Source organism: Nerophis lumbriciformis, linkage group LG38 (genome assembly GCF_033978685.3).
Source record: "Nerophis lumbriciformis linkage group LG38, RoL_Nlum_v2.1, whole genome shotgun sequence".
NCBI classification, from domain to species: Eukaryota; Metazoa; Chordata; class Actinopteri; order Syngnathiformes; family Syngnathidae; genus Nerophis; species Nerophis lumbriciformis.
This window is the reverse complement of record NC_084585.2, coordinates 12861874-12882426: the sequence shown is the minus strand read 5'-3', so window position 1 is coordinate 12882426 and position 20553 is coordinate 12861874. Positions and strand designations below refer to the sequence as shown.

General features: G+C 39.8%; 1 protein-coding gene across 3 annotated transcripts in view; it reads left to right on the top strand.

The window, feature by feature from the left end:
- Positions 1-20553, top strand: part of LOC133578319 (calcium-dependent secretion activator 1) — a 291918-nt gene that overhangs the window by 147298 nt on the left and 124067 nt on the right. For all 3 annotated transcript variants that reach the window (XM_061932657.1, XM_061932658.1, XM_061932659.1), the window contains 2 exons: positions 8222-8378; positions 18965-19106. In XM_061932657.1, the coding sequence (XP_061788641.1) occupies positions 8222-8378; positions 18965-19106 (299 nt within the window). The remainder of the gene's footprint in view (positions 1-8221; positions 8379-18964; positions 19107-20553) is intronic.

Below are 20553 nucleotides of genomic sequence, written 5' to 3'. Positions count from 1 at the left end.
ACATACTGATAAATGGGGTTGCCCAAAAGGGCCAAAAATTCCCCCGGTCCTGGACTCTCTTCAAATTATTTGGGTAAATGTTGGTCCTTTTTGAGATTTTACCTTGAGACTTTGGGACTATGTGGGGTACTTTAGGTCCTTTAGGGGAAAGATGGTCCTTTTTGAGGTACTTTGAGATCTTGGGACTAATTAGGGTACTTTTGGACCTTTAGGAGGAAGATGGTCTTTTTGGAGGGTACTGTGTGACCTAAGGAATATTTGGGGTCCTCTGAAAGCTTTAGGGGGAAGATGTTACTTTGGTACCTGGGACTATTTGGGGTCCTCTGGGGCCTATAAGTCCTTTTTGGGGTACTTTGAGGCCTTTAGGAGAATATGGTCCTTTTTGGGGTACTTTGGGACATTGAACCTTGGGACAACTTACAACAAAGAATAACGTTATTAACATTTTTTTTTTTGAACAGAAAATATTTAAAGTTCATCAGTTTGCCAAAAAATTAAAATAAACTAACATTTTTTGACTGACTTGAACCATTTTATACTGAAAAATAAAATTGTATAAATTAATAAATTCAAATCGATCAGCAAAATTAACTCAGGAGCACAATATATAAAACACATTAATCTACAAAACAAAAATGAACAAAACATTTTGTGCTGATTTTTTTTTTAAATCAAAGCCCTCGTTTACTCTGCACACCAGATATCATTTTTTTGCCCTCAAGTGACACAGATCAGATTTTTTTGCCACTCTAAACACTCCAAAGTGCTTTAGATCTGATCTTTTTGCATCAGATTCAAGTCTCATCAGGAGGTAGTCCGAATCTGATTGGAATCTGATCTTTTCAAATCTGACTGCAGTCTAAACGACAGTGTGACCTGAATGCAACTTTTTTGTCAGCTTTGGACGAGCTACATCATTTGTGTGCGCAAGAAAAGACACAGCCCGCCTGCGGAAGTGGATACTTCCTTTTCGGTGCATCACTAGTCAATAATGCGCAAATAATAGGCTTAATTTAATATATGAATATACATTTTGATTCCAAAGAAATAGCGATTGTTGAAGGATCGGAATTGATGCTGTGACGTATTTGCTTACATTGCGTAAGTTGTTTTCGTAAGTGAGTTGAAAAATAAAGCTAACGTAGATCCACACTGATGTCTGTGTTGCCTCTACTTAACAGCCATACAATTATTAGAACCCTCCCAAATATGTTACACTATATATATCCATTCATACAATATATTACTTTAATTTATTTCCACATAAAACCAAATTACTAATTTTTAAATTGTGGCGACGTATTTTATTTTGTCGCAGTAGTATCAACTTCCTTGTTAATTTAGAGAATCCGGTCAACTTCCTTTGTTTTCTCTTTATCCAACTGCACATGCAAGTTACGTCGAGGCCACATTGAGATCTGTGAGAGTTTATACTGGAGTCTGGTGACATTTTATTTGCAGTGTCAGTCAGCTCGAAAACAAATCAGATTTCGATAAAATCTGATTTAGACCACTTTGGCCTGCAGTGTAAACGTAGTCAAAATGAGGAAGTCAGGATTAATGGCTACAATGAGCATGTTTCATAGTGGGGTTTGAAGCAGGATACTGCAATATATTGATAAAACATGTTCCCCCGGATCACACGCATATCGCATATTTGAGAAGAACTGCTTTAGACGGATCAACAGGCAATCGTAGGGCACTTATATGCAAACAACCAATCACATTAACCTATGGACAATTTAGAGTCTGCAAATAACATAACACTCTGTACGTGTCCATGCACTAAATTAGTCAGATTTCTCAGTTCGGATCTGAATAAACTTTCTACAACCCATGGAAACACCTTAATCCGATTGTTCGGTTTTTGAAAAGTCAGACTAACACACCTGGATTATGCGATTGGAAACCAGATCTCTCAAAAGGGGCATAGGCGCCGATCTACATTTCTGCCAGTGGATGCTCGAACGGGCGATAAATCTGACACTACTTTTCTGAGCATGCGCGGTTTTTGCTTGGTGGTGAGAAAGAATTTGCCATCAATCCCACGTGGGTGCTCGGATTGGCGCCTATGCAACGGGGTATGTGCCGCAAGAGGGCACCCTTTGTATCGTGCATGCACCTGTCTCAACGCCCAGCATAGCACCCCGGATGCAGATACCATTCAATAAAAACTTAGCAACAATTGGAATGAAGTGGAGACTGTTTATTTGCTTCACAAATTAAAAGAACAGAACATTTTAAAGTGCATCGATGGTAGAAAAAAAAGAGAAACAGAGATTCATTTAAGGTAGCTAAGGAAATGTAAAATGCCGGCTTAATTCGAATTCCCGAATGAAATACTGATGAGATGAAAGAAAATGAGGCAGGTATATTACAAGGCGAATAATAAAGTGTACACAAACCTTTTCACGCTGAATTTGTGCACTCCAAACGGATTAACAATAACTCTGTATTCCACACAACTGGCAAGATATTCCAGAGCAATAGCAACCATCATCTGAACAGTATCGGCCGGGGCACGAACGGTCTTTACCTTCGGATTTTAAACTCCTTCCATCAATCTACAGACCCTTATGAATGAACTCCGAGACATTCAAAAGTTTTGTTTCCATGATTCTTGGTCTGAAAATTCCTTCAGAAAAACGTTACCGCCGGTCTTGCTTTGCTTGGGACCTCCGTCTGATCCGTTACATTCTTGGTACTAGCATCATGTTCGTAGCGCAATCCAAGATCATTTCCTGACGCTGTTTGCTATTTAACATCAACATAGCCATTAAAGACGTAATATTTGTAATCTGTGTCAATATTACTGTTACGACGGGGTCGCATTTTACTACATGGATCGTTCTCCCAGGATGCAGACAGAACTCCGGAGGCAAGGTGCAGGTGATGATTTATTGTCCATAAATCATTCAAAAAATACAAAAATAAACAAAACAAGCGTGCCTATAGCACGGGAAGCTAACGGAAGAGCTAACAAGGAAAGCTTAACACGTAACCAGGCAAACAAATGGCGAAGCTTAGCTCAGTCATCAAATAACTAGACGTCGTAACTGTTGCGTGGAAGCAAATAAGAAAGCCAGACTGAGTGTGGCGAAAAGCAGGGAATAAGTAGCTCTCTGATTAGTGCCCAGGAGCAGGTGAGCATCCCGAATACTAATCAGAGGCAGGTGAAAACAATCTGCAGTCATGGCAACTAAAACACAAACCCAGGGGTGCTCAAAACAGGAACTGAGGTAGTCAAAAACTAAACAAACATGATACTGGCAGCGGATAATGACAATTACAACGGACATCTTGTACAACAAACCTAGGCTGTTAACTTGTAAGGAGCTGCAGATATCTAGGGTGACGTCATAGGTCAACTGGAAAAGCAAGACACTTATCCCCGCTAAAAATAAATAAGTGCCCCCCAGTGTACGAGCGGCACAAGGCATATGTCCAATAGTAGCATTAAAGAGAGTGCATGAACACTTGGACGTCACACATAGGTGTGACAATGCACATATAACAACTATTTGAGAAATCAGACTAATTTTGTGTTTGGAAACGTAGTGACAGACTGACGCACTTATGTACTCAAAGGGCTAAGTGTAAATACGCATGTGTACCAATTGAAACACAGCCCTTGATTTTTATGAGACTGAGCTTAAGGTAAGTGTACAATGCCATAAGAAGTGTGTTGTAAGCCTGGGGTTTTGTTCAAAAATGTGTTAACGGCTTGGCGTTAATGAGCAAAGATTATGTTTCCACAGGGGTTCTTCTCAAAAGTCTTAAAGGCCTACTGAAATGCGATTTTCTTATTTAAACGGGGATAGCAGGTCCATTCTATGTGTCATACTTGATCATTTCGCGATATTGCCATATTTTTGCTGAAAGGATTTAGTAGAGAACATCGACGATAAAGTTCGCAACTTTTGGTCGCTGATAAAAAAGCCTTGCCTGTACCGGAAGTAGCAGACGAGTAGCGTGACGTCACAGGTTGTGGAGCTCCTCACATCTGCACATTGTTTACAATCATGGCCACCAGCAGCGAGAGCGATTAGGACCGAGAAAGCGACGATTTCCCCATTAATTTGAGCGAGGATGAAAGATTCGTGGATGAGGAAAGTGAGAGTGAAGGACTAGAGGGCAGTGGGAGCGATTCAGATAGGGAAGATGCTGTGAGAGGCGGGTGGGACCTGATATTCAGCTGGGAATGACAGCTGAATGAGTAAATAAACACAAGACATATATATACTCTATTAGCCACAACACAACCAGGCTTATATTTAATATGCCACTAATTAATCCCGCATAACAAACACCTCCCCCCTCCCGTCCATATAACCCGCCAATACAATTCAAACACCTGCACAACACACTCAATCCCACAGCCCAAAGTACCGTTCACCTCCCCAAAGTTCATACAGCACATATATTTCCCCAAAGTCCCCAAAGTTACGTACGTGACATGCATATAGCGGCACGCACGTACGGGCAAGCGATCAAATGTTTGGAAGCCGCAGCTGCATGCGCACTCACGTACCGCGTCTGCGCATCCAACTCAAAGTCCTCCTGGTAAGAGTCTCTGTTGTCCCAGTTATCCACAGGCCAATGGTAAAGCTTGACTGTCATCTTTCGGGAATGTAAACAATGAAACACCAGCTGTGTTTGTGTTGCTGCAGCCGCCCGCAATACACCGCTTCCCACCTACAGCTTTCTTCTTTGCTGTCTCCATTGTTCATTGAACAAATTGCAAAAGATTCACCAACACAGATGTCCAGAATACTGTGGAATTTTGCGATGAAAACAGACGACTTAATAGCTGGCCACCATGCTGTCCCAAAATGTCCTCTACAATCCGTGACGTCACGTGCCGGCATCATCATACCGGGACGTTTTCAGCAGGATATTTCGCGCAAAATTTAAAATTGCACTTTAGTAAGCTAACCCGGCCGTATTGGCATGTGTTGCAATATTAAGATTTCATCATTGATGTATAAACTATCAGACTGCGTGGTCGGTAGTAGTGGGTTTCAGTAGGCCTTTAAGGTTCCTCCACTGTGACAATTGGAAATATCCACCGTAGTGCCTTGACATAGTTTAACCTTTTAATTTTTAATTTTTAATAAGAAAAATTAACTTCTAGATATGAAACAATATAGTAGGAAATAAACAACAGCAATAGTTTTATGAAGTAATGTAATAATAATGTACAGCGTTTACCTTGGAGAGCGGACATCTACTGTATCCTTCCAGCTGCTTCTCCATATGGTGCAGATTTTAAAGCGCTTTGACAGCACTGCTACACCAAGTCAGCCATACGCACACTTCGATCATATTTTAGTTTTTTAAACCAATGAATATCATCCACCTTTCCTTCTGAGCACTGTAATTCACACCCACTTTCTTCACACCTATGCTTGGAAAAACAAAGTTATGTCTCGCTAGCTACTGGCTAATGCTATCGAGTAAAATTGGATGTTTTTGGTCAGATATTATGGGTTTCACTGTTAAATTCACAAAGCCAACTAGGTATCTGAAGCTGGCTTCTAACCCAAATGTTTGTTTGCAACCTAAATCAAAACATTTGCAGAGAAATGGCTCGCACCTCAAAACATTTGTAATGTAGAATACTTGTAAACTCAAAACAATTACATAATGAAATTTGTCGCGACAAATGCACTTGTCAATAATAGTCGGTGACGTCATCGCTAATGTTTTGCCAGGCAGAAATAAAAGATGACCAGGCAATATAGTACCGCAAGCAAAAACGTGGAAAGTATGATAACATTTGACCTTAAACACGAAAAAAAAAATTAATTAAGCCAAACTTGCCTTTAATGGAACATTTGATTAAAGCAGGGGCAATTTGGACATATGGACATATCTTTCTAAAAATCAAAACATTACTTTAAAACATTGCTTAGATTATAATTATTTTACTGGCTTCCTTGAGTTTAAAGTTATTTTAATATTATTTTTGCTGAGAATCAGAGGTTGCAACCGATACCTTTCCACAGCTTGCTTTTGAATGGACCAACGTTTAATTGGTATTTTGTATTTTGTAACAGCCCAATGACCTGCACAGTTCATGAATAAATTTTTCTGAATAAAGTAGTTATCTTTATTATTAGTTAGCACATGCCAAAAAATGTCGCAAAGTGCACGAGTCATAATCCGATTAGTCGACTGATTTTAAAAATAGTCGATGACAAGTCGGGTATAAAAATAGTCGTTAGTTGCAGCCCTACAAGCGCTGTTTCGACTTTCTGTTAATCTGCTCAGCACAGACGTGATCAAATGTACACGTATTACAACATGTTAGTTTAGCTGCTACCAAAACAACATTAGTCAACACTAATTTCATTTCAACAATTAATAATATGTGTTTTGTAACATTTAAAAAAATGCTGTGGTGGGCGGCGGTGATGAAAAATACTTTGAATGGTAGTTGCCATTTCGTTATACGTCTGAAAACTGTATTTGCTGAAAGGAGCCATATGTGAAAATCTGGCCAGAAATGGTACTACAATCACGGTCAAATTTTTGTAGTTCCTTCCCCCTCTCCCTGACTGAGGTTGCCAGATACGCAGCCGAATCCAGCTCAATCAACTGGGCTACTACAATGAACTTCAAACTTCCACTGCCTCTTACTAGGGGTTGAGGTGCTGGGACCATAATAGCTGAAGAGACAAGCGTTTTGTCAATAACAAATCTCTAACCAACACATTTTACACAGAATTAGGCTATTTTCAGGAAGAAGTACGTCATGCCTGCGTACAATATCACAACAAATGGCAATCATATGGTTATTGTCAGTACTATCAGAAAACAAAGACTAAAACTACAACCAACGCTAGTAATGGTTTTACTGGTGAAAATAAGTAGAGCATCCTTAGCAGCCTAATGTATGCCCAAAACTACAGAGGAGACATTTTACCAAGGTATGCCAATAGGCTACAGTTTCAAACGTTTCAGATTGCCATATAACTTGGTACATGTAGTCCACAATATGCAAACACGAATGAGGAATTCTTTTAATTTGTGATTTGGTTGTCGCCATACGTTTCACATTGCCATGATGACAGCCGTGCTAATGTTGGAACCTATTTTCTCAGCGTATCAGCATATTGAGAACGATATAGACACTGACACTACCTATATCCACATAGGTTTTATTTGTCTCAAATATTATTTTCCCTGTCAGTTTGATTACACATCGACATACAGGCTAACTGGCATATATTTCCCCTGTTTGCCTATATGTCGATGTGTCATTGCATTACACTAGGAGCTTAGCACCATCACACTAAGCATTCGTTGCACAAACATACTAGCTTTGTTAGACAAGATCATAGACTGTATTGGGCAATATAGTTTTCATACGAAATGTCCATTTCCATTTATTACAAGTAATAAGTAAATGTAAATACCTTACTTACCTATCAAGGAGGAAATTAGCAAGTTTGGCGTCAGATGAAAAAATCTTCTCCACCTTCAATCTTCTCCATCTTTCAAAGGCATCGCCGATACAAATCCTCGTTTTGTTCCTGGCTTTGTCATGAATAAGTTGAGAATCGTAACAACGCCTTTTAGATTTACTAAGGTCTGACATGTTTAATAACTTCAGCAGGGGCAGTAGCTAGACAAAGATGGCGGTGCGTAACTGGCAATCTGGATGTGACGCACTCACAGACTTTCTAATTGGTCAAACGGTGGAGGGCGGGGACATCGAAATGAAAACAATAACAAGATTTCGGGGCTGTAAATCTAATTTTGAAATGAGCATATCCCGGCTGAACAACTGTTATCAGTTATAGAGGTATTCGAAAAGCACATGATTCATTAATGCCTTTTGACATATCAGAGCCATTTAATGAAGACTTGACGTGAAATTATTACATATGGCACTTTTAACTTTGGATACGTTTTGCACACAGATGAATACATACATTAATCATATCAGACCATAATCAAAAGAGTCTACAGCTACAATTTAAGAAGAAGATGACGATATAGATTTTTTTTTTCCATTTGGAACCCACTGAATTTCAAAGGGTCCACTCAAATCACTACCTGTAGATCCTGGAGACTCACTACATTGAAAAGATAACATTATTGAGTAGAGCTCGACTGTTCAGTAGAAATATATATATAAAAAAATCTGTCTTTCTCAACCTCTTGAAATGATTCAACTACCTGCACTTGTCTTCCACTCTTCTCTATCTCAAAGGCATTTGCATGGTGGTCAGACCTGATGGTGGAACACGCTGAAACCTTCTTGTGTCTTTACTCGGCTGACATGGACGCAGCTCTTGAAGTTCAGCCTCCAGACAGCTGGGACAGTTTCCCTCTCTTTCAGCTGCTCAATGACTTCCTGAGGACGGACTGTGAGTAGGGGATCTTGAACATTCAGCATGGGGACTCAAGTAGCTGTACGTGCCTGACCATTGGTTCAGCAGGTTCACTCGGGGCTTAGGAGCCTTAGAAGGAGTTTGAATTGAGCAAATTTACATAGCAGAATTTCAACGAGTACTTGTACTGCATTTAGACAGATTAACATGCCCACTTTTACTTTTGGTGCACAGATTAATTTAGGATCTCTCATATTTATCTAGGTTCTGTTAGATAGGTACTTTTTTGGAAGTATACTTTGTAGTTATGTATTTGAATGAATAAGGTGATGTATTCATAGATAGAGTTGTCCTGACACAATTTTGTCACTTCCGATACGATACCAATATTGGAGCCTTGAGTTTTGGCCGATACCGATATTAAACAATACGATATCAGCACAAATCATGGTACATACTTTAATTAGTTAAAAGTTTTGATCAAGTGAAATTACTCATAAAACAACGGAAGGTGTAAGAAAACACTAAAATTACGACCTCCTGGCTAAATCGCGGAAACGAAACTAAGTATTTTTTGTGTGAAAAATAACAACTTTAACATCACTTAAATCTCAATCTACAAATATTCCTGACAAAACTGCAACCTAGGTTTGAAATATGGGGAAATAATTATACAAGTACAATACATTCACTAATTGTGTAACAAAAAAGATTAGTTGGAATAATACATAATGTTGGATATAGAGAAAATACAAACCCTTTATTTATTGAATCTAAAATATTGAAATTCAATGATTTGGTGCATTTGCAAACAGACACAATTATGCACAAAGCAAACTGTAACCTGCTACCCAAGAAAGTACAACAATTCTTCTCAACAAAATAGGAGAAATATAACCTTAGAGAAAAATCTAACTTAAAACATTTGATTGCACATACAACACTTAAGACCTTGAGCATATCAGTATATGGAATTTAATTATGGAATAGACTATCATTAAGTGAAGAAATCAAACAGGGTGCTAATATGATCCAGTTTAAGAGGTTATTCAAACCACCAGTTTGCAAAGTACAAAGAAGAATTATGATAAATGTCTTGATGTTATTGAAAATAAGATATTAATCATCTAATTAAGTGAATCATAACTGATTTACCTATTTATTAAAATAACTGTGTATTTAAAAATCATTGATGTAAATCGTATTACAAATTGTGAACAAGAAGTAAACATACAGTATGTGTTAGTAATCGCTATGAAGGGTAGAAGGGGCAGGATTAAATAAGATTTGCTTCTTCCTACTGCTTTTTGGGCATGTTGTAAAGAAAAATTTAAATTATGTGATATTTCATGTTGAAACTGTTGGTTCGAAATAAACTTCAACCAACCAACCCAACCAATACAACTGCCTTACCAGCCAACCACAAACCCTCAACCACGTGGGATGATGTCTTAGAAAATGTTGCGTTATATATACTGTATATCTGTGATGGAGCAGGAATGGGGTTACGTTACGGTAAAATTTAACCTGAAGCGCCCTGTCATTCATTAATTGACATTGACATCAAGCAAAATGGGGCCCCACACATATCGAGGGAGCCTACGCCCGACACTTGATCTGCGTATAGGGTAGAGCGGCCCTCCTCATGACAGACTTATGCTGTCTTTAAATTGAAATGGAGCAGTATTTAGTTTTTTGCCGACACCTAGTGGTTACAATGATACATTAAAGGGGAACATTATCACAATTTCAGAATGGTTAAAACCATTAAAAATCAGTTCTCAGTGGCTTATTATATTTTTCAAAGTTTTTTTCAAAATTTTACCCATCACGCAATATCCCTAAAAAAAGCTTCAAAGTACCTGATTTTAACCATCGTTATAAACACCCGTCCATTTTCCTGTGACGTCACATAGTGAAGCCAACACAAACAAACATGGCGGAAAGAACAGCAAGCTATAGCGACATTAGCTCGGATTCAGACTTGGATTTCAGCGGTTTAAGCGATTCAACAGATTACGAATGTATTGAAACGGATGGTTGTAGTGTGGAGGCAGGTAGCGAAAACGAAATTGAAGAAGAAACTGAAGCTATTGAGCCATATCGGTTTCAACCGTTTGCAAGCGAAACCGACGAAAACGACACGACAGCCAGCGACACGGGAGAAAGCGAGGACGAATTCGGCGATCGCCTTCTAACCAACGATTGGTATGTATTTGTTTGGCATTAAAGGAACTATGAACTAGGTTTACAGCATATGAAATACATTTGGCAACAACATGCACTTTGAGAGTGCAGACAGCCCAATTTTCATCAATTAATATATTCTGTAGACATACCCTCATGTCAGCAGGCTAGGGAAGCTAGGGTCGATATTCTTCTCTTGACGGTGTGAGCCAAGACATCCAGGGGGTTTAGCTCGCTCGTCTGCGGGAACAAACTGCCGCCATTGCTTGCCGTGCTACCGAGGTCCTTTGTCCCTGAATTGCTCACACACTCCGGCAGATTCAATGGGGGTCTGGCGGCAGATTTCTTTAACTTTATCGTTGGAAATGCATCTGCTTTGAGTGTCGCAGGATATCCACACATTCTTGCCATCTCTGTCGTAGCATAGCTTTCGTCGGTAAAGTGTGCGGAACAAACGTCCAATTTCTTGCCACTTTCGCATCTTTGGGCCACTGGTGCAACTTGAATCCGTCCCTGTTCGTGTTGTTACACCCTCCGACAACACACCGACGAGGCATGATGTCTCCAAGGTTCGGAAAACAGTCGAAAAAACGGAAAATAACAGAGCTGATTTGACTCGGTGTTTGAGAAAATGGCGGATTGCTTCCCGATGTGACGTCACGTTGTGACGTCATCGCTCCGAGAGCGAATATTAGAAAGGCGTTTAATTCGCCAAAATTCACCCATTTAGAGTTCGGAAATCGGTTAAAAAAATATATGGTCTTTTTTCTGCAACAGCAAGGTATATATTGACGCTTACATAGGTCTGGTGATAATGTTCCCCTTTAAGTTAAGCTCAGAACGCAGTAAGTTGAATGATACGGACACATTTGTTACTAGATACTTTTTTAATATGCTTCTGTCTTGGAGACTTTGTATGTGTAAGTAATATGCAACTATAAATAGTTGATAATTGTTTGTATTAACAAATGTGCTGTTTTAGACTGCTTATCATTAATTTAAGGACATATGCTTAGCTTCTGTGCTAGTGTGTGCTTAGCTTTTGTGTAGCTGTTAGCTCGTATATTCTATCATGTTTACCTTTTGTAAATGACTTGACTGAAATAGAAGAAAATACCCACCTTGTGTGCTCATTGGAGGACATTTAGATGATAACTGGGTGTCCAGCTTTGCACAAGTAAACACACTGCAGGACTGTATGTATCAGAGCTTACATCTGCGTTTTTGCATGCAAGCCAGCATCAGCTGATATGTATTTTTTTTTGCTGATATCAATATCAGATCGGAACACCCCTATTGACTGATACCGTGATGAAGACTATGAAAAAATGCATATTAAACAGCATAATTGTAATAATGCCACCTCAATAAAACATTGACTGCCTTTTTAAAAACACAATGCCTATTACAGTTTATTGACACTATATTTAAATGTATTATTTTAATTGTTACAACCATTGTGCGTTATCTAAATGCACGCGTTCCGTTTGTGGGTCAGACTTTTACATACTCACTGTGTAAATTGTGTGTGTGTGTGTACAAAGATAATGGTCCCGTCTTGACAACGGTTGCCGCTTGCTAGAAATGTCCATAATGAACTGCATTCTTGCCTGCAGGTACACCGATGCTGCGCGTTGTCCTGTAAAGGATACACTTCACTGCTCACTCTTCTGACTCAATCAGTGGAGTGCTAATTGTCCCCAGGGAATGCTTCCCCTTTCCTGTTAGCTAAACGGGAGTCAAGGAGAAGCCAGAGTCTAATTGACATATTCATCTTAACAGATAGCATTGCGGATAGTTGGCTGCGTCTGTACAATTGAAGTGCATACCAGTGGACATAGTGAACGCATACAATAGCCAACATTACAGAGTCAGTAAAATAAATCTGTCATCAGTACAGTTTCCGAGACATGAATGGAATGGAATATTTCTTCCTTGCAATCAACACTCTGAGTCAGGGGCCTTAAGCAGAATTTTATTTGACCCCCCCAACCCCATTACACATTTTTTCCACACTTTTTTATTTACGTGAAAGATTTGTATCCCTAAAAATCTAACTTGAATTTAATGTGATGCATGTTTTGTACTAAAATTAATTACCATATTTTTGGAAGTATAAGTCGCACCTGCCGAAAATGCATAATAAAGAAGGAAAAAAACATATACAAGTCGCACTGGAGCTCGGCCAAACTATGAAAAAAACTGCGACTTATAGTCTGAAAATATACGGTAATTTGAAATATATTGTTCAATAATTGTTTTCTTTAGTGCAAAATAAAAACAATTACATAATTAAAATGTAAGTTTGCAAACTTTCCTGGTACAGGTCCAAACAGGAATTGAGCCCAGTACTACTCGGTACAGTACCATGTTTACAATATAAACACCAAAATACAATACTGGCACAATGAAGTTAATGGCAAAGACTATTTCCTGAACTAACTGAAATGAATGCATACTTGCAAATGAAACTCAGAAGTGTAAGAAAACAGGATCCAGTCATCCATTTTCTACAGCTTGTTACACTCTGGGTAAGTCGCTACCTCATCACAGGGCCAACACAGATAGACAGGCCAATTCAGTGTTGCATATCAGCCTAGGCGCATGTATTTGGAGGTGGGAGGAAGGGGGGAGTGAACTGAGCTGAGAGAATCCACGCACCTAGCAGGGAAAAACATGCAACCTCCACACAGAAAGCCCAGGAATCGAACCCAGGACCTTCTCACTTTGAGGCACGAGCACTAACCACTGCCTCCACTGTGCTGCCCAAGAAATCTAGATATAACAACTAAATATTACACATACCACTCCACTCAAGAACTTCCATTCAGCATCGACAGGATCCAGCATTAACCCTCTTTTAACATTCTAGACTACAAAATAAAAAAAACATGTTATATTTGTGCTGATATCGTATCAGGTTTATATCAAAGCTGCAATCACGTTTGTCGTTTCATAAGTAAAAATAGTTGAATTGAGACACACCTAATTTAAATCACTTCGAAGGCGTCATCTTTTCGCTCCTTACTCTTTTCTGCTCCTTCGTCCGGCATTCACTTTCACACTCGCCTGTTTTGGCGAATAATTGTGACGTTCGTCAACTTTTGAGGACAAATAGGTTGGATGATAGGTTGATTGGCAACACTAAAATTTGCCCGAGTGTGTGAACGTGAGTGTGAATGTTGTCTGTCTATTTGTGTTGGCCCTGCGATGAGGTGGCGACTTGTCCAGGGTGTACCCCGCCTTCCGCCCGATTGTAGCTGAGATAGGCTCCAGCACCCCCCGCGACCCTGAAGGGAATAAGCGGTAGAAATGGATGGATGGATGGATGGAACTCGAACATCGGATGCATTTCTGATTTATATATATGAAAGAAGCCTGGGTCGGATTTGAAGAAATCTAAACTGTATATAATATAATATATATAATATAATAATATAATATCAGTATATATTATATACTGTATATATAATATGTAAATATTAAATATGTTATATTTTGTATTGCTACTATGGTACATTTGTAGTCTACTTTATACCTTCTGTTTTCGCCCTCTGTTTGTGCCCTTGTGTGCATTATCCTTTCCATCCTTTGGAACTGAGCTACTGTGTGGAACAATTTCCCTTGTGGATCAATACAATTTGTCTAAGTCTAAGTGTAAGTATTCACATTGAAAAATGTCAACGAAAAATCAGTCATCATTGAAACCTCAGATACAAGTCACATATGTGCAAAGAATTGACCTGTGGTGTGAATGTAGTCTTTAGACTAGCGTTGACTTTTGGGACAGCCTACACATCTACAATATAAACTAGTGCTGTCAAAATTACACATTTTTCTATCAGAATAATCACACTTTTGAGAAATGTTGATCTGTCCCAATTAATCACACTTATTTGCTGTAAATGTATTGCATAATTCAAATAACATTAAAAAAAGACCTTAATATTCCGACACTGGCAAAATGTCATACAGGAACATGTTTTAAAATGTTATACTTGGATGTACCTTATTTATTTGCTCAAAATTAGCCAACGGTTTTACCGAAAGTATCGTTTGGGGTTTATCTACCTACTTTATTTACCTACTCAGTGGCCTAGTGGTTAGAGTGTCCGCCCTGAGATCGGTAGGTTGTGAGTTCAAACCCCGGCCGAGTCATACCAAAGACTATAAAAATGGGACCCATTACCTCCCTGCTTGGCACTCAGCATCAAGGGTTGGAATTGGGGGTTAAATCACCAAAAATGATTCCCGGGCGCGGCACCGCTGCTGCCCACTGCTCCCCTCACCTCCCAGGGGGTGATCAAGGGGATGGGTCAAATGCAGAGGACAAATTTCACCACACCTAGTGTGTGTGTGACAATCATTGGGACTTTTTTAACTTTTATGTTGAAGTGAAATTTGCCAACGAGCACACAAGTCAGAGCCTCCTCACTCTGACGTATGATTTGACCTGATCACCGACCGTGTAACAACCTGCTCCATCTTTCAGATGACCATCCACAATTAAGGAAAAGGAGCATGTACAGTCAAAATTTGTGCGCAATTAATCTAGGTTTATACATGATAAATGCGGTAATTTTTCGGGATACATCGCACTAGTGTTGTCCCGATACCAATATTTTGGTACCGGTAACAACATTTTTTCGATACTTTTCTGTATTTTTCGATACTTTTCTAAATAAAGGGTACCACAAAAAATTGCATTATTGGCTTTATTTTTAACAAAACATCTTAGGGTACATTAAACATATGTTTCTTTTTGCAAGTTTTTCTTAAAATAAAATAGTGAACTTACTAGACAACTTGTCTTTTATTAGTAAGTAAATAAACAAAGGCTCCTAATTAGTATGCTGACGTATGCAGTAACATATTGTGTCATTTATCATTCTATTGTTTTGTCAACATTATGAGGGACAAACTGTAAACATTGATTATTAATCTACTTGTTCATTTACTGTTAATATATGCTTACTTTCTCTTTTAACATGTTCTATCTACACTTCTGTTAAAATGTAATAATCACTTATTCTTCAGTTGTTTGGATGCTTTACATTAGTTTTGGATGATACCGCAAATTTGGGTTTCAATCCGATACCAAGCCGTTACAGGATCATACATTGGTCATATATGTGTCCAGGGACATATTTCCTGAGTTTATAAACATAATATAAATTTAAAAAAAAAGCGAAAGAAAATTTTGTGAAATTATCGACGTAATCATAGTAGTATAGACTAGATACGCTACTGTACTTGGTATCATTACAGTGGATGTCAGGTGTAGATCCACCAATGGCGTTTTTTTTACATTTTGACGCCGGTGAGCTACGGTGTGTAGTGAAGCATGTTTAGCTATTCCTCGTCCTGCAGGGGTGATACTTGTAAGAAACGTACTTTATTTGTCGCCATGGAGGCGAGGATTAGTGATTTAGAAGTAGCTAAAATACTGCAGACTGCGGCTGGTCTTTAGCCGCCAGCTAGCTAGCCATGTCTTAAAGCACCTCTTCCGGTGGGCGTTTCAGTGTTATAACTTCACCTTTATCGTTAGTTTTTAAGCCAAAATGCGTCTGTTCTCCCTTTTCTGTCTACACACTGTGTCTGCTTGTAAGTACTCCGTGATTGTGTACTGCCGAACATGCTCGTCTGCTTGTAAACCAGAAATGACACGACGTGAAGACGACGGGGGCACGAGAGGGTGGAGGACCGGTACTTTTCAAAGTTGGTATAGTACCGAATATGAATCATTAGTACCACGGCACTATACTAATACCGGTATCGCACAAGTTAACGCTTTATTTTTGACAGCCCTGATACAAACACTATGTTTTAAACACAAGCTGTATCATGATGAAGACATGCAAGGAAGGTCATCTGCTGCGGCGCCCCACAGCGGTGCGCTTATGTAGCAGTAAATAGCCTTAGCACCAGACAGGCGCCAAAGACTCGTCGCCTTTAGAGGAGTTAATGAGGTCCAAAGCAGCGTTTTTTTCGTGGCCAGCGGCGAGCCCTGCAAACACACCTCTGGACACAACACATCCAAGTGGACAACAGCCGCTGAAAGTGGCTAATTAGCAGAGTGGCAATCAGGGAACACAGGAAAAATTGCACCTACTGTGCATCGCTGACCTTGACTCCAACGCCAACACACACAAACACACACATGCTCAGAGGGGGAGAGAAAAACAAAGACAGAGAGCGCTGCATGGAGCCGTGAGGCATCGCATTAGCACACACTGGCCTCCATTTTATCTCCTGTGGTCTTTGTCAGTGTTGTCTTTTTACCAGTTGGATGCCGGCAGAGAAAGGGAGACGCGTGTGTTTGTGTGCGTGTGCGTGTGCGTGTGCGTGTGTGTGTGTGTGTGTGTGTGTTCGGTTGGGATTTAAAAACAACAAACAGATCCAACCTGGATCTGTTACACTGAGTACTGATTAATGCTGTGGCACACCTGTGAGAAGAGATGAGTCACAACCAGCAAACTTAAAGTAGTCCAAAGAACACTTGAACATGACATGAGAGGTTCAGGCTCATTTGGAATTCTTCCTCCTCAGCCTCCCCATGTCTACTTGACCCTCGTTCTTGGCTCTCGCATCTTTTGCCTATGCGTACGAACGAAATCTCGCTACGTTATCAACCCTCACCATTTGCCAGCAGTGACGTAAGGCAGATGTGAAAAATGGTTGTTTATTTTTCAAGATGCCGTCGCGCGTGATGCTCGGCTTTGCTTGTGCTCTTCTTATTTTCTTTCGCCTGTCTTTATTAAGAAGAAGACCGTTTAGAAGACAACGCTTTTGGCGAGACATGCAAGTGCTGTCGGATCAGCTTGCGTAATGTAAAATATGTTTCTGTTACGGTTTCAGTGGGAGAAGGGACGGCACAGAGGCAGGGACGTCGTTTAGCTCTAAGCGTATTTATTAATATAATAAAATGACGTGTGTAATAATTCAAGATACATATGGTGTGACTTTAGCTCTGTCCCAATTCATGGTCTGCATCCTTTGGAGGACCCGGACTACACAGCCTCAGAAGACTGGACCTTCGGACGCACCTCCGAAGGATGCGTCACCCGTTGTTAAATGGGACAGTCTAGCCTGCGGAGGATACTTACATTTGAAAGTGTATTCTCTGCCGCTGCCGGTGCCGGTGCCGCTGCTCGTATTTGCCACCATCGTCAAACAGATCCGGGTTGAACAAAGGAGCACAAAGCATCTTGGGATATGGGAGGCCACAAAGGATAGTCGCGATGCATCCTCCGAATACAGGGAAAAGGAGGGCGCATTCGTCGGCTGAATTTGGAGGAGCCTTCGAATTTCAATGAATTGGGACAGTCTTTGCGCAGCGTTGTGACGTAAGCAGCCTTCAAATTCGCCCTTCGAAGGATGCAGACCCTGAATTGGGCACACCTTATGTGTTGTGTTTAACTGAGTGTTACCAGGAGTTGTTGAAGGTGCGTGTTGAGCGAGATGCGGAAGTCAGGGTGATCAAGGCAGCCTCGCAGGTCCGTGGGCAAGCAGGAGGTCAGGGGCAGGAGCGAGGCATCAAGGTTGGTGTCCAGGCGAGAGGTCGAGATCCAGGAAGGCAGCCAGGGAACCAGAGGGAATTCGGGGAGACGAGACACACAGCTTGAAAACAGGAAACTGAGGAACGCTGCGGGATGACGACACACAACACAAGACGATGAGCACAGAGGAGGAGAAACACAGAGAGAGCGAATGCACATAGGGAGAGAGCTAGAGAAGTGTAGGCTTACTCTACCATACAGGGGGCTACGTTCTGGCCCTGGAACGCAGGTTGCGCTGGCTTAAGAAGTATGGAGCCTCATCAGCGTCAGGTGTGTAGATTGAAGATTAAAGACAGCTAAGGAATGCGCTTGCGCCGTGACAGTTTCCATGTGTATTTGTGTTTGAAGCCAATATTAATGTGCAGTAGCAAAGGTTTGAGGTCTGAATAAAACTATGAGTGTCATTATTATGAAAATCAGGTCCGCGAGCTCACTTTGCTTCGAGGGACGTACGTCGTTCTTCCTTCCTACTTAACAGATCATTCGAACGCCTCTTGATTTACATGAACACGTAAAACCAAGGAGGGGAGGGCAAAAACAAAGGTGGAGGAGGGGTATTCAAATTGAGCCTTAGTCATGAACACAGGTGGGTAAAACCTGTACCGAAGTAATAGTAATGTTATTTTGGAATACTTTGACTCAATTAAAAGTAAAAAGTAGTCATCCAAATATTTACTTAAGTAAAAGTATTAAGCAGATATTTTGAAAGTGCTGGCAACCTCGCCAACTATGGTACATTGCATATGAATTTGCACTAAATTAGTTTTGCTTACAATTTTGTTGTACAATGACAATAAAGATATATTCTATTCTATTCACAAACTCTTCAATTCAATAATGAAATATTACAAAAATGTCATCTTTGTCTCCTAACAGATAACCTCTGCAATGGGAAGTTCCACAAACACCTGCAAGACCTGTATGCCCCCCTGGTGGTCCGCTATGTGGATCTGATGGAATCCTCCATTGCTCAGTCTATTCATAGAGGCTTTGAAAGGGAATCATGGGAACCTGTCAAGTAAGGGCACTTTATTTGTTTACATCCTTAGCTTCAAAAATGGAAAAAGATGGAAGGAAAAATATATTTGTTGTTTTAATAATGTTTCTGTAGGAGGTCAAACATACCACAAACCTTCTTAATTGTTAGAAAGCACACTGTTTATTATGTTTGTGTTTATGCTTCACTGATGACAGTATTTGGCCAGCGCCGTTTTGTCCTACTAATTTTGGTGGTCCTTGAACTCACCGTAGTTTGTTTACGTGTACAACTTTCTCTGTCGCTGCCACAGAAAGACGTGTTTCATGCCACGCCTTCTTTGTCTTATTTTGTCTATCAAATGTTTTATGCTGTGCGTGAATGCACAAAGGTAAGCTTTGTTGATGTTATTGACTCGCGTGGAGCGCTAATAATCCATGTTAACATGCTATTTAGGTTTGCTGTGTGTACATATTGCATCGTTATGCCTTGTTTGTAGGTATATTTGATTTAATTTAATTTCCTTTACTTATGTTCTCTGTGTATTTAATTTATATTTGCATGTCTCATGACACATTATCTGTATGTAATATTGGCTGCATTTCTGATTGTGTGCCAGGTTGTTCCAGACCACAGCAAACGTTACCCAGCTTGCAAAGATTGTAATGAATCCATTAGAAGAAGACACCCTGTCCTTTCCTTTAACTTGGGCACACACATCTATACCTTTGGCAGTTTTATAGCCAGCATATAGTAATGATTGTATTATATATTGTTTTTTCATTATGTCCAGGAAAAACCCACCAGTGTTGACATTGTCAACCCACAGCTCATTTTTATTGGTACGCATCTATTAAGGAATTATTATTTTTATTATGAATTATTAACAATTAATTACTTATTAATACTAAAATAATTAACATAATATTACACCAGTTTGCTTTGTCAGCTATAACACAAAGCTAAGATGTTGATAGCTTAGCATATATCGACCTACATTATATTGTTTTAGCATTTTTAGATTATAAAATATATCAAAGCGGCCATCAATCTTTATTGTTTTATGTATGCAGACCAAAGCAGAAAAAAGTTTGTACAAAATAGATTAATGTAATACACGACAAAGACAGTATTTTGACACTGTCACAGATGTATTATAATAATTATATGTTGTAATATGAACATTAGAAGTAGTATTATGAGTATTATAAGTAGTTTAAGTATCATGTATTGTTATACGGGGTGGTATAGCTCGGTTGGTAGAGTGGCCGTGCCAGCAACTTGGGGGTTGCAGGTTCGATACCCGCTTCCGCCATCCTAGTCACTGCCGTTGTGTCCTTGGGCAAGACACTTTACCCACCTGCTCCCAGTGCCACCCACACTGGTTTGACTGTAACTTAGATATTGGGTTTCACTATGTAAAGCGCTTTGAGTCACTAGAGAAAAAGCGCTATTTAAATATAATTCACTTCACTTCACTTCAGTATAT